Genomic DNA, 16,118 nt, shown 5'->3' with positions numbered 1-16,118 from the left:
AAATATATATACACATGACGCCCATTGGGCCTGTTTTAAAAAACATTAAAAAATACATATATACACAGACACATTACTCACTTGGGAAAACACTCCTGGAAATAAATTATATTTTAATCTTGCAAAGACACATAACATTTTTAAAACCATAATATGCAAATGATTTATGTATCTGTGTGCCACATTTATCCAACAGTTTTCAAAACATCTGGGATGGCATCCCAAAGTAAACAATGTTCATAAGACCATCTGGACAAAACTGCAGGCAAAATAAAGCATAAACATATGGAAAAACAGATTTTTCCCCCTCCCTTCAGCAGTAAGGGATGACAAATGTCAAACCTAGATATATCCACGCTTCACTGTGCGATGCTTTTCAGCACCACCTGGCTCTCCATGCATAGCCACCAAATATGGACAGCACTGCCAGAAAGAACATACCCACAGGGCAATGGCAATAAAAAGAGTTTATTTCATGGTTAAATAGCCACTTCACACAAGTGGCAAGGGTCTGTTTGTTGACTTTTACATGTAAGTCTGTGAGAAAATATTAAAAATTATGCTATTAAACAGATAACATAATTCAACTAGAAAATACAGTAATTTTTTTTTTTTTTTTTTTTTGAGATAGAGTCTTGCTCTGTCTCCCAGGCTGGAGTGCAGTGGTGTGATCTCAGCTGCACTGCAACCTCTGTCTCCCAGGTTCAAGTGATTCTCGTGCCTCAGTCTTCCGAGTAGTTGGGATTACAGGCGCACACCACCATGCCTAATTTTTTGTATTTTTAGTAGAGATGGGGTTTCATCACATTGGCCAGGCTGGTCTCGAACTCCTGATCTCAAGTGATGTGCCTGCCTCGGCCTCCCAAAGCACTGGGATTACAGGACTGAGCCCCCACACTTGGCCAGAATAACATCTCTAAGAGTTATTTAAGTGTTTTACTTAAAATAAAAGTGCCAGTCTTAAATTTTACTAAGTTGTACATTTATAAAATGTAACAACTTAAATTGATTTATCAATGCCCTTTGTGTATCAGGCACTATATGAACCACTGTAACTGTTTACACCCAATTTCTTATTTATGACTGGAGTATAAAGAATTGATACATAGTGAACAGCAGAGACTTTAGGCCTTATTTTTTTTTTTCTTTGAGACAAAGTCTCAGTCTAGAGTGCAGGCTAGAGTGTAGTGGCACAATCTTGGCTCACTGCAACCTCTGCTTCCTGGGTTCAAGCAATTCTGTCTCAGCCTCCCGAGTAACTGGGATTACAGGCACACACCACCATGCCTGGCTACTTTTATATTTTTAGTAGAGACGGGGTTTCACTATGTTGGCCAGGCTGGTCTTGAACTCCTGACCTCAGGTGATCCACCCTCCGTGGCCTCCCAAAGTGCTGGGATTACAGGCATGAGCCACCATGCTCAGCCAAGCCTTAAATTTATGATAACTAATATCTCAGGAAAGCATTTGGAAACTAAATATACTTGTAGTACATGTGTTTACTAAGAAGCTGTCAACTGAGAGTTTATAATTCTAGTTTAAAACAGGGATGTCTGAATCAGTCTCAATTATTTGACATTCATGCAGGTATGTATGTACATATGCATGTATGTATGTATGTACTTATTTTGAGACGGAGTTTTGCTCTTGTCGCCCAGGCTGGAGTGCAATGGCATGATCTCGACTCACTGCAACCTCCACCTCCCAGGTTCAAGTGATTCTCCTGTCTCAGCCTCCTGAGTAGCTGGGATTACAGGCATCCACCACAATGCCCAGCTAATTTTTGGTGTTTTTAGTAGAGATGGGGTTTCACCATGTTGGCCAGGCTGGTCTCGAACTCCTGACCTCAGGTGATCCACCCTGTCTTGACCTCCCAAAGTGCTGGGATTACAGGCACGAGCCACGGCGCTCAGCCTGTGTGTTTTAATAAAAAGCAATTTATAGCTTCTACTGAAGAACTATTTTGATCACTTTGTTTTCAGAGGTAACAAAGCTTTTCTCAATCTGGCAGTGCAAACATTTTAGATCATATTAAAAACTCTCTTCTTCCTTTATAAACACAGAACCAAATACAATAAGGAATGAACTTCGAGATGTTTTTAAGTATGGTATAAGAAAGAGGACAAAGCTGCTACGACAATAAAGACAAACTATACAAAATTTTTATTATCATTTCTTTTCTTCTCATAAAGGCTTACCCACACCTACAAAAAAGTGGTCCATACAGTCAAAAAGGTAATCACAGAGTTTCCAGGCTAGGTTATTTTATTAAAAGGGATTTATCTCACCTTGGGAAATATATCAAAACTAATAAAAAAATAAAAGCAATTCATTTACTTATCACTTCTATATTACTAACACTGTCATCCTTTATATAAAAAGAAAGTATCAACCTAGAATGCAAAGAACATTGAGAGCACACTTCCGGCACTTTTAAGTTTTTAACACTCTTACACATCTCTGTAGTTTACCTTTAAGCCTATAATCTGAGTCCTCAAAAAGTAGCTGATTGAGTAGGACTTTAGCCTCTTTAATCTTCCCACTTTAGCCTCCCAAAGTGCTGGGCTTACAGGCATAAGCCATACATGTGCCCAGTGTGTATCACCTTTTTTTTTTAAGTATTAAATAATAATGAAATTGTTACTGAAACAGGTCATGATATTATCCTCAGATGGAATTTCAGATCCTGAACATACCACCACTTACTTTCTTACAAAAAAAAATAAAAAAAGATACAGCAAACTCATCCTTCATAAATCCCACATAATTCATGTCTATTGTATACCTGGAGCACAAGCTTAATAAATTCAGCAAGATATAGTATTTTGTCTTCTCTTTAATCTTGTTAAAAATGGCATCCCATCAGTATTAAAATTATGAGCCAAATGTATTGGTTTAGAAAAGAACATGGGATTGTCAGTCATCTATTTCACAAAAAATAAACCAATATTCAACTACGTTATTTCACCAGGAATTCCTATATTCTCTAAATATGTGTAGAACACTTTGTGACATTTAAAAGACTATTAAAGTGAGAAATCTCATGAGCCTCTCAGAGGACACTGGCCCACTTAAAAAAAAATTTTTTTTTTTTTTCAAGCAGGTTTTAGGTTCACAGCAAAACTGAGCATACGTTAATGGGGATTTTCCATATCCCCCCTACCCTAACACACGCATGGCCTACCCACTTATCAACATCCCCCACCAGAATGGTTCATTTGTTGTAACTGATGAACCTGCACTGACACATCATTATCACCTAAAGTTCATAGTTTACATCAGGGTTCACTCTTGGCAGTGTACGTTCTATGGATTTGGACAGATGCCGAATGACATGGATCCAGCATTATAGTATCATACAGAGTAGTTTTATTGCCCTAAAAAATTATCTGTGCTTTGCCTATTCACCCCTTCTCCTCAACCCCTTGCAACCACTGATTTTTTTTACTGTCTCCAAAGTTTTCTGGCTTACTTTTTAATAATAGCTGTATCTGGGTGGGACTCACAAAAATGCTTATTTGCCCATTTTCAGTCTTGCATTATATATGACCTTTTTATTACATGTATGGGGAAGGGGGAGGTAGAGGGAGTTTTGTTTCTATAAGCAAATCCTAACATCAGATGTGAAATCTACACAGCTGTAAGCATTCTTCTGGGAACCTGAGCTGGGGTTCATCTCAACTGCTTAATGCAATTACCTAAACCAGTCATGTAGTATTAATGTAATCTGCCCATTTCTACAGCTTAAAAGAAGTTTAATCTTTAAAGAGCAAGTAAAAAGAGACAACTTGCTGCCCTACAATTCCCCTAGCTAGGAACCAAATAATAATTAGCTTGCCAGTTTATTCTCAAAATCAACTAACTTCCAGTTAACGATTTGCCTTAGAAATCTTTACTGTCATATGATAAATTGATATTAACATAATAAATGGGCAGTTATACATATATAGGCATTCCTAACGGTCTCCATACAAGTCAAACCAAGAGATCTAAGATACAAAATCACTGATCAGCCTCTTCTCTGCTTAAAACTTAACAGTGGTTCCTCACTGCCTTCAGAACAAATTCTATCTGTACAAGGCCCTTAAATACCTGTTCTTACTTACCTCAAGTCTCACCTCTCACCATCTTCTACACCACAAAACAACTTTTCAGCTCTCTAGACTTCCCTGAACCTGTCGAGCTCTCGTCAATGAGCTATTTTTTTTGCCTGGAGCACACAATCCGTTCCCTTTTTGCCCAGATAATTTCTAGATATTCTTCTGCTTCCAACGTAGTTGGATGATTCCTCTAAATAGAACTGGCCTGGCTCCTCCAATCGATGTTAGATACTATTCCAAGTATTCACACGGTCCCTGGTACTTGCTCCATCACAGCACTATTTAAACAGGCAAGTATAACTAAGTGCAATTTGTCTATATCCCTCAATAGACCAAAAGATCAGTAACGATGGGAACTAGGAAGTAGATCCGTCTCATTCACTACTGCATTTCTAACACCTAATGCAGCATCTGGCACAAAGCAGAAACTCAAAGATATTAAAAGACTGAATAAATATTTTGATATTAATATATAGGATTGGGGGTGAAAGTGCAAAGCTTATCTATCTACTTCCTCAATAAAAACTGGTCACATTCTCTTTGGTTTATTCAGCAAGTATTTACTGTCTACCCACATAAAAATAAAAAAGAATCTAACCCAGAGTCTAGTCTTCAAGGAACCTATAGTCTTGAGAGAAAATAAGACATGTACAAACATAAATATGAAACATCAAAAAAGTGTGTTATTAGATTCTAAAGTGTGCTGCACAGACACTGAGTGCCAAAAAAGAGATAAGGGAAAGCATCCTAGAAGTAGAATTTGAGCTGAGCCTTAATGGATAAGGCTGAAGACAGAAAGTATAAAGACAAATGTGCTACAGTTCAGCACTTCTCAAAGCGGGTCGGAAGGCAACTTCCTCCTTTCAAGGTTACTTAAGGTCAAAAGTATTTTCATAATAAGCCTAAGATTTTATTTGCTTTTTTTTTTTTTACTTTCATTCACTCTCAATTATACAGTGCTGTTCTCCAGAGGCCATATGGCATGCGATATCACAAAAGATTAAATGCAGAAGCAGATATGAGAATCCAGCCATTTTCTATTAAGCCAGACACTTGAGACTTGTAAAAATTTAAGACAGTGCCACTCACTAAACTTTTGTTTTCAAAAAGTTATCTTTCATAGTATTTATTTATTTTATTTTTATTTTTAGAGACAAGTCTCGCTATGTTGCCCAGGATGGTCTCATACTCCTGGACTCAAGTGATCTGCCAGCCTCAGCCTCCCAAAGTGCTCGGATTACAGGCGTGAGCCACCCACATACTATCTGATTTTAGGATAGTGACGCCTAAAAGTAAAGGAAGAAAAAAACAAAAGAATTAGTGATATGCTTTCGAGAGAGAGAGAGAGAGAAAATGTCTGGTCATGCTTAACTTCAAAATGTGTTTAATGTACAGGCATGGGCTTTCTTCTTGATAACTATTTTTACTTAGTGCAAAAATACAAAAATAATATTTTAAAATCATACTTATCCTGTCACCCAAACACAATAATACAGTTTCATATTCCTTTTGAATTATCACATATAGGTGTTTTCACAATGCTATAATCTTCACGATTACCATTAAGATTACTGCAAAATCATATCCAGCATTCTTGCAAACCTAAATAACAACTTTCATATTTGATTTGCCAAATATTTTATAAAAATATACTGAAGCCGCATACAAGACACAGTATGACAAACTATTATATCCAAAAACTTATTCTAGAATGCCAAGGAATATTATTTTAAATCAAACTTGCCTGAGAGATCCTGTAGCTTAACCCACAAGGATAATAACATCTTGCCCTAGAACCACCGAAAGCCTTAAACTAAGAACCATGTATCTCTCCAACTTTGAAAGCTCCACTCACTCTCAAACTTCCTCAAGAGCCTGTTCCCCACCATTCCAGGTGCTATCTCACGGTTCCATAAGCACAATTAAGGCTTATATTAGTGCTTCCCACCACCTGAAATGATTTCTTCTCTCATCTTCACCTGCCCAAAGTTCGTCCTTTAAGGGTCAACTTGAAAGCCAGCTCATCCATGATTCCTTTTTAGTTCCTACAACTGAACATTATATCCCTCTTTGGATATTTGAAGGACTTTGGTTGTTACTTAAAATAGAAAACTTACTCTACTTGCATATCATTACTTTTTAATCTCACACCTTCTTTCAGATCTTTAGCCTCTTAAAGATTTAGGGACTGTCTTATCAATCTCTATTCCCTGAAGCATCTTGGAAATATAAAGTACTATGGAAAAATGAGGCTTGGATAAACAGATAACTGCCTGGAGTCACACATCTAGTGGCAGTCAAATCTGAATGCCAGACCCCCTGACTCAAAGCCATCTACTGTCTTTTTTTTTTTTTTTTTTTTGAGACAGAGTCTTACTCTGTCACCCAAGCTGGCGTTCAGTGGTGTGATCTCGGCTTACTGCAGCCTCCATCTCCTGGGTTCAAACAATTCTCATGCCTCAGCCTCCTGAGTAGCTGGGATTACAGGAATGTGCCACTATGCTCAGCTAATTTTTTTGTATTTTTAGTAGAGTCGGGGTTTCACCATGTTGGCCAGGCTGGTCTCAATTCCTGGCCTCAAGTGATCTGCCCGCCCTGGGCTCCCAAAGTGCTGGGTTTAAGGCATGAGCCACCGTGCCCAACCTCAAAACCATGTACTTTCCATCATACCGTAATTTTATGCTCCCTTCCTAGCATCTTTCTTGTAATAATCATTCAAGACATCTGTAAAACTGAATGAAAATCAGACTGGCTTTGTACTTAACCTTAGGGAACCTCTAAGGTAAAAAAAAAAAAAAAATTCCAGACAAAATAATTTCTAAACTTGTACTTTCATCACCCATGCCATCATATCCTTGCCTATCTTCTTATATGGCCAAGGAAACTTAATGCACATTTTTTCAGCAAACAGTATTATGACCAACTTCAATTCCAGTAGTATTACATGTCTTTCACTACCATATTTTCCTGGTTCTTTATTTGAGCAGAATTGGAGCTACAACTAGTATGCCTGGTACAGAACAGAATTCAATAAATGTTTGTTGAATAAGTAAATGAATAAGTGATCAAATCAATCATTTCTACTGCTGTCCAGGAGCCTGAGTTTACCTTCTCTGGTTCCTCCTCCAGTTCCTTCACCATTACTGTCTCATTAGGGCGATGGCTAACAAAAACAGCTGTACACTGGGCTATAGAAAACAGTTGGCAACTATAGCTTTACATAGCTTTTCAGTTTCTGATGCCACCTACTAAGCAGTTCAATTCTGCTTCAAAGGCAACTCAAAATTATCACGTCCATTCACCTAGTTGTTCAATAAAAAACCTGAAGTTTATATTAATACTTGATTCCTCTCACTCTGCCTCCCTCACTACATATAATCCACCCACTCCCCATGAGAGTATCAGCCTCTCACCTGCCCCATCACAATCACCTCCTTAACCCTCTTCATGATCTCCCCACCCCCATGCTTAACTCCCTACAATCTGTGTGCCACATAGCAATCAGTTATCTTTATTTTAAAAAAAGCATGAAATTACCGTGATAACCCCCTGCTTAAAACACTTTAGTAACTTCCATTACACTTCCAATAAAATAAAAATTCCTTAACGTGGAGTTCATTACAGTATCCTTCATGACCAGCTCACCCACCTCGTAACTTCATCTCTTTGCACTCTCTCCTAACAAACCACATTTCTGCAATATTAGCCTTTCTTGACCACTGTGACTACTATATTATTACCTAGCACTGCAATCTGTTCCTTTCTTTTGTAGCACTTACCAGAAGTCATTATATATTTGCATTTTTTGCCTGTTGCTCACACTATAATCTAAATGCCTAGAGGGCAAGATAAAACTATTTTTGTTAATACTACAGACCAAATAAAATTTAATACCTGGCATGTGGGAAGCACTTACTATTTTTGGATAAAGAAACTGTTATCCTACACACTCTTAACATACATTATATAGTATGTATTTGTTAGGTAACGAAGTATACAATAACGAAATACATAATATATAATACATTACTGTTGTATAATAAAGGATCTGGCCGGCTTTTCTCCCCAGGTTCCTGGGAAGTACCCTCTAAATCCTTGGAATTTCCAGAGTGACAAGAGTGTCTGTTATTCATAATGGGTCCCTCAGGCCATATTTGATAGTTTATGTCAACAAAGTGACTCACTGTGGGCCCCTAGACAGTTCATGCTGAAGAGATGAATCAGGATGGGGCCTGGCCCTGCCAGAAAGACCAACCATGTGATTAGAATGTTGGGGGCCTGGAGACTGAGTTAAATCAATATGGCCAATGATTCAATCAATCATGCCTACACAATGAAATCCCAACAAAACTCTCCACACCAAAACTCCAGTGAGCTTCCTTGGTTACCAATACTCTATGCATATCAGTGTGTACGAATGTGTGGGCTGGGGAGGGTGAGGAGAGTGTGCCCTCACTCCCTCTGGAGTGGACACAAAAGCTTCACATTTGGGACCCTCCCCAGACTTTGTCCTATGCGTCTCTTCCTTTGGCTGTTTTGTATCCTCTTTTACTATATTAAAACTATAATTGTTAGTACAGCACTTTCCTGAGTTCTCTGACTCATTCTAGTAAATTATCATTGAACCTGAAGAAATGGTAGGGACCCCCAAATCTGTAGACTGTTGGTCAGAAATTCGGTGGCCTAGGAACCCTCGAGCCTGCAGTTAGTGTCTGAAGTGAGGGCAGTCCTGTGGGCAACTGTGCCCTTAGCCTGTGAAGTCTGGCCTAACTCCCAGTAGTTAGTGTCAGAACTATGCTGCAATTATGTAACAAATAACAGACACCATTTCATACATATGTGTCAAGTACTGATATAGTTTGGATCTGTGTCCACACCCAAGTCTCACGTCGAGTTGTAATTGCCAATGTTGGAGGAAGGGCCTGATGGGAGGTGACTGGATCATGGGAGTGGGCTTCTCATGAATGGTTTAGCTCCATCACTTTGGTGCTGTTCTCATGATTGTCAGTGTGTTCTCACAAGATCTAGTTGTTCAAAAGTGAGTACTACCTCCTCATCTCTCTTTTCCTCCTGTTCCACCATGTAAGACGTGCCTGCTTCCCCTTCACCTTCCACCATGATTGAAAGTTTCCTGAGGCCTCCCCAGAAGCTGGACAGATGCCAGCAGCATGCTTCCTGCACAACATGTGGAACCATGAGCCAATTAAACCTCTTTTCTTTATAAATTATGCAATCTCAGGTATTTCTTTATAGTAATATGAGAAAGGACTAATACAGGTACTATGCAAGTATTTTTACATGCATTATTTCTAAATCTTTAGAAAATATTATCTCTAGGCCTCATAGTAATTCCACAAGACAGAATTATCATCCTAATTTTACAAATAAGGAAACTAAGCAATAAAAGTGACCATGGCCAGTAAGTGGGGAAGCCTAAATTCAAACTTATTAGGACTGACTTCAAAGCCGACATACTTCAGTTTCTCAAATTGGTTACATAAACATATAACAAGGTTACCACCTAAGAATGCATGATACTCATAATATATATGTATTTTTTTCTTGAGACAGAGTCTTGCTCTGTTGCCCAGGCTGGACTGCAGTGGCGTGATCTTGGCTCACTGCAACCTCCACCTCCCCTCTCGGGTTCAAGTAATTCTCCTGCCTCAGCCTCCCGAGTAGCTGGGATTACAGGCACGTGCCACCGTACTCCGCTAATTTTTGTATTCTTAGTAGAGACGGCGTTTCACCATGTTGGCCAGGCAGGTCTCAAACTCTTGACCCCATGATCTGCCCACCTCGGCCTCCCAAAATGCTGGGATTACAGGCATGAGCCACTGCACCCAGTCAATACTCATAATATCTTTATTCAAATTACTGACTGGGCTGTCACAGTGAAATCTGAAGTATTCTTTCTGAATTTCTGAACTCTTTATATCAAATACTATATTTTAACACAGATTCCTTTAGTAATTGCTTAACTTACTTGTTTGTGTTTTAGAAGCATGTTTCTGGAGAAAATCAACTATCTGAGCCAAAACCTTCTTATTACAATGCGTTGATAATTTTTCATCACATTCATAACACCTGAAAAAATATAAAATTTAAGAAAATATTATGAAAATATCCTCAATAATTTTGCACATCAGATAACAAAGTTGGCATTTAGTTACTTTTGTCTTAAATTACATGGGAGGGAATACAAATGTATTTGTATACAAATGTACCCGGAAGGTACCAGGTAAGTCTAGAGAAATAAGCAGGGCACAATTCATACAGAGCCTTACAGTTGAAATGAAAGTTTTGGCAGTTTATCTTTGGCAGTTTATAATGAAATGCCATGAGAGGGTTCTTAAGCAGGGCCATGATACGGTCCAACTTACACTTTATTTATTTTTTACTTTTGAGACAGAGTCTCACTCTGTTTCCCAGGCTGGAGTGCAGTGGTGAAATCTCAGCTCATTGCAGCCTCTGCCTCCAGGGTTCAAGTGACTTTCCTGCCCCTGCCTCAGCCACCCAGTAGCTGGGATTACAGGCATGCACCACCACACCCAGCTAATTTTTGTATTTTTATTAGAGACGGGGTTTCACTATGTTGGTCAGACTGGTCTTGAATACCTGACCTCAAGTGATCCACCCGCCTCGGCCTCCCAAAGTGTTGGGATTACAGGTGTGAACCACCACACCCAGCCCCAACTTACACTTTAAAAACATCACTCTCCTGAATTGGAGGGCATTAGGAACAGAAACAGATTAGCACAGTAGCAGACAATCTGCAGAGAAATGGGCATTCATTATATATATTTGCAGGTAGAAACAGTAACAAATTAGATATAAAAGAGGAGGGAAAGGGAAGTGTCAAAATAACTGCCTTGGGTAGGGAGGAGTGAGATAGTGTCAGCGATTCTCAATGCTGGTGTTGAGAATCACTGCCGTTCTCAATGAGGAGTGATTTTGCCACCTAGGGGACATTTGACATTTTTGGTTCTGACAACTGGTAAGAGGAGAGAGGACCACTACTGGCATTTAAGTGGGTAGAGGCCAGGGATGCTGGTAAACATCCAATAACGTACAGGACAGCACAACAAGGAATTGATCACAGAGCATTAACAGTCCAAATGCCAAGAGTATTGAGATCGAGAAATCCTGGCCTAGATGAAACAAGACTTGCTGTGAGTTGATAATGTTTAAAGCTGGAAAATAACAACAACAACAACAGAAGCTGGTTGATAGGTATGGGAAAATTCATTATACCATTCTGTCTACTTTTGTTAACAGGCTAAAAAATAAAATAATATAAAAAAGGGGAAGAAAATAACTGCCAGGCTTCTAGCTTGATTACATATAGAGATGGGTAAGACTCAAAGAGATAGCTGTTCTATTTTGCTGGGTGCTTATTTGGAGGTAGAGGGTTAGGAAAGACATTTTCAAAAGCACATTCCAATTCAGAAAACTACCCTCAATTAAGTTTACTCATTAATACATCATATTAATTTGTTTCCTCTCTATATTATAATTACCTGTTTCCTTTATCCTCATGAGATCCAGTGATCATTTAAGAACATGTGTTGGAAAGTGTTCAAAGTGTTTTATAAACATAATGCATTATGGCCAGGTGTGGTGGCTCATACCTGTAATCCCAGCAGTCTGGGAGGCCAAGGCGGGAGGATCACTTGAGGTTGGAAGTTCAAGACCGGCCTGGCCAACATGGTGAAACACCATCTCTACTAAAAATACAAAAATTAGCAGGGCGTGGTGGCAGGCACCTGTAATTCCAGTTACTCCCAGCCCGGGAGGCAGAGGTTGCAGTGAGCCAAGATCGCGCCACTGCACTCCAGCCTGGGTGACAGAGTGAGACTCCATCTCAAAAAAAACAAACAAAAAAGCAAAAAAACATAATGCATTACACCAGTGCTACCTTACATTTTCACAATCTTCTTACCCACCTTTTTCTAATTCAGTAGTTCTTAAACTGTGGTCTCCAGACCAGCAGCACTGGCAACACTTGGGAGCTTGTTAAATGCAAATTCTCTGGCCCCTCCACCCCAGAACTACTAAATTAGAATTTCTAAGACTGGGATCCTGCAGTCTGTCATAGTAAGATCTCCCTGAGATTCTGATGCAGCTAGAGTTTGAGATCACTAAAGTGAAATCCTTATTGAACTGCCGCACTATGGCACTACTGCTGTCTCCCTTGGTTCCAATGCATCATTTATATATTAAGTTCCCTCTGACCTTTCCTCATTCTCCCCAATACTACTACTTGGGACTCACAACAACAAAGAAAAACACAAATGCAGCAGGTGCCCAACCCTTCTGGCTGTATTAAAAATGATGACCTCTTCTGTCAGCTAAAATACCCTTATATTAATTTTAGACAAAACATTTTTATGTTAAAGAAAATCTGAGGACTTCTGAAAATTCATTCAAGGAACCCTTAGGAATACATAGATTCAAGGTGGAATATTATTGTAAAACACAGAGGAAGCATTTCAACATAGTGTCCATTTATACCACCGAAACAGTGTGATACGCTAATAAGAAACTAGAAAATAAAAAAACTCGTTTTTGGTTTTTTTTGAAAAGGAGTGTCACTCTATCAGCAAGGCTGGAGTGCAGTGGCAACCTCCACCTCCCGGGTTGAAGCGACTCTCCTGCCTCAACCTCCTGAGCCGCTGGGACTACAGGCATGCGCCACCATGCCCAGCTAATTTTTGTATCTTTCGTAGAGACAGGATTTCACCATATTGGCCAGGCTGGTCTCAAACTTCTAACCTCAAGTGATCCACCCACTGTGGTCTCCCTAAATGCTGGAATTACAGGTGTTAGCCACTGCACCCCACGAAAAAAACTTGTTTTAGTACCTGGATTTTTACTTCATAACCACAAAAAGGTAAATATTACATAGTTTCCTTACAGGTAACATAGGAAACTGGACTAGGTTCTCAACCAGGATTAAATAGCAGAATGACCTGAAAAGTTTTTACAAGCTACTTATGCCCAGCTCTTCCTTCTCCCTTCAGAAAATGACCTGACTGCTTGAAGTATCTTCCTTCTCTATAACACTAGAATTCTGTATTAGCAAGTTCACTACCAAAAAAAATCAACTAAAAATAATTTTTCTTTATATTAAAAGGAAAATGTCAGAGAAAAGTAGAGAGGCCGGGCGCAGTGGCTCACACCTGTAATCCTAGCACTTTGGGAGGCTGAGGAGGGCATATTGCCTGAGCTCAGGAGTTCAAAGACCAGCCTGGGCAACATGGTGAAACCCCGTCTCTACTAAAATACAAAAATTAGCCAGCTGTGGCAGCGTACGCCTGTGGTCCCAACTACTCAGGAGGCTGAGGCAGGAGAACTGCTTGAACCCGGGAGGCGGAGGTTGCAGGGAGCCGAGATCACACCACTGCACTCCAGCCTTGGTGACAGAGTGAGACTCCGTCTCAACAACAACAACAACAAAAAAAGGTAGAGAGTTAAAATTTTTCCAATTTAAATTTTATATTCATAGGTAATGTTAATTTTCTTCAGGTATCCCGTAGATTGTGTTCAGGTTAAAAAACCATAAGCTGATAGAACATCTTTAAATATTTTACCTTAAAAGCTTAAAGAAAAAAAGTGGGGGGGGTGGTGGTTAATGGACACAAGAACTAACAAAATTTAACTTACCATATAATCCATGTGCTCAGATTAATTATAATACAATGGGGCTCTGTTCTGGAATTCTTGAAGTGCTTCAGTGAATGTTGGCTTTCTGAGTTTTTACCACATCCCTGAAGATGAACAGAATGCTATTTTGTATGACTTACAAATATTTGTTTCAAATTAATCAAAACTTAAATTATATTCACACTTACACTGAAAAGTTTTGTTCTGTTTTTAATTTCAGGCCAGAGGAGAAAGTTTCAAAAAAGCAATATGGATGCTCATTAAATTTAATTTCTTGCAAACAGGTTAACATGCTTTTCAATATACAGTATTTACCTAAAACAATCATGGGCAAAGTTAATTTCCCTATCATTTAAAAATGTACACAATGTCTGGCACACTGTGGAACACCCAGCATCCTGGCAGGCCAGTGGTGCCCTTCCACAAACACACATTTCCCAATCCTGTACACAACTTCACCCCAACCCACTGAGAACTACTGAGACACAGACCAATCAGCGATTTCCCTCACTAGGTAAGTAAAGAAATGAGATGCAATTCTGGTTAACGCAACATGAAGGGAAGTCAAATCTGCTGAATCTTTCCAGAAAGGTTTTTTTCTTTTTTAAAGAGGAACACAACCATAAGGTTGAGGATGGCAGAACAGAGAATAGAATAAACCTCAGTTTTTAAAGTTCTTTCCATTAAATTAACTAATCCTGACGTGGCCTTACTTCTGGACATTTCGTGTGAGATAATGATGATTTCTCTTATTGTTTTTAAAAAAGTATATACTTTTAATTTCATTAGAAAATTTATTACAGATATTAGTAACTTTTAAACTTTAAGATTTTAAACTATTTTGCAAAAGCAGCAGAAAAATCTGTTTTGAGAGAAAAAAAATTAATCTGAAAGGTGGATCCATTTCCTAAGTAAATACAAAAGGTAAAGACTGGTCCAGATACGGGAACTACTGCAAATAGGTTGAATTCCCTCTGCAAGTATTTATAAACCACACTTGATTACTTTCTGAACATAGCATACCTTTTACTTTACCTTAACAATCATTTTTAAGTTCATTCTTGGAAAATTTCTATCTAAATTGGAATAAATTTATCTTAACTCCTATGCATGACCAACAGTCCAGCTCACAATAAGCATTTAAGGAAAATATTTCAGATAAACTCACGTATAAATAACACTTTTCTTACCTGGAAGCCACACTTGAGGCACAACCAAATATCAGAAGGAAGTACTGGCTGCCCATCATAGAATCTTCTTTCTTTTAAACATTCTGAGCAAACTGACCACAGATTCTCAGCTATTGCTCTCTTTACATGATTCACGCTGATAGCATGACTTACATGTTGGCAAGTTAAACCTACTGAATAAGATAAAACAAAATCTCAACATTTTCTTTGCTACACCAAAGTGCTACCATTACTAAGCAAATCTCAAAAGTATTAAATGTTGTTCACTAAAAAGCACAGATTCAACACACAAAATAACTCAAAAAATATATGCTATGTAATTCCATTTATATAATGTTCACGATATAACATAATTATAGAATGAGAGAAGAGATTCACGGTTTTAGGGGGCAGTGGACGCAAGGCAGAGGGTGTTGCTATAAATGGACAGCACATAGGGTGGTGATGATACAGTCAAGTATCTTGATTGGTGGTGGTTATACAAAGCTATACATGTACTAAAATTGGATGATGTTTCAGGATAGCCAGTTTGCTGCATTGAAGGATGTCTGAAGTATCTCTTTAAATATCATTAGGACCTTACCTGATGTCCCTGATTTATTACGGTTTAAATTTTTGAACTAATTTTAGATTCACAGGAAGGTACAAAGAAATATACAAGGAGGTCTCATTCACCCTTCACTGAGCTTCCTCTGATGTTAATATTTTGGACTACTATAGTAAAATATCAAAACCAGGAAGCTGATGTTGGTACAATCCTTAGAACTTATTTGGATTTCACAAGACATATGCACTCATATGTGAGTGTGTGTGTATAGCTGTATGCAACTATGCACACCTAAAATGGAAATAATACATTAAAAATATCTCTTTAAATGGAGAAAACTGGCAAGAAAGTGAGGAAAATCCTCAGAGGCCTAAATCAAAAGCATGAGACTAAAGAGAAAACCAAGCCCTGAGGCCAGCAGCTCCCAAAGGCCATCTGCCAAGATCTGGTAGCTTGGTGACATGGTTTTAATAGGCCATGAGAAAGAGACCAAAAAAATAAAAATAAAAATAAAAAAAAAGGCCAATCTAAGTTACTTCATATTATAAACTAGACAAAATCCTAATAAAAATACCAACAGGATTTTTTGGAACTAGACAAGGTGATTCTAATGCT

General features: G+C 38.5%; 1 protein-coding gene across 10 annotated transcripts in view; it reads right to left on the bottom strand.

Moving 5' to 3' along the window:
* USP45 (ubiquitin specific peptidase 45) overlaps positions 1-16,118 on the bottom strand; it is a 72,500-nt gene that overhangs the window by 49,883 nt on the left and 6,499 nt on the right. For 8 of the 10 annotated variants that reach the window (XR_002730377.2, XR_002730376.1, XM_023205908.2 and 5 more), the window contains exons 3-5: positions 14,957-15,129; positions 13,767-13,870; positions 10,087-10,187 (exon numbers count right to left, since the gene is read on the bottom strand). Coding sequence is in view for 7 of the 10 variants with exons in the window: in XM_023205908.2 (XP_023061676.1) it covers positions 10,087-10,187; positions 13,767-13,870; positions 14,957-15,129 (378 nt within the window). In the remaining 3 variants the exon portion in view is untranslated. The remainder of the gene's footprint in view (positions 1-10,086; positions 10,188-13,766; positions 13,871-14,956; positions 15,130-16,118) is intronic. The other 2 variants (XM_023205906.2, XM_023205904.2) reach the window with 1 other exon arrangement.

The sequence above is a fragment of the Piliocolobus tephrosceles genome, chromosome 5 (assembly GCF_002776525.5).
Source record: "Piliocolobus tephrosceles isolate RC106 chromosome 5, ASM277652v3, whole genome shotgun sequence".
NCBI classification, from domain to species: Eukaryota; Metazoa; Chordata; class Mammalia; order Primates; family Cercopithecidae; genus Piliocolobus; species Piliocolobus tephrosceles.
The sequence above is the reverse complement of the archived record's forward strand: the minus strand, read 5'-3'. Positions and strand labels throughout refer to the sequence as shown.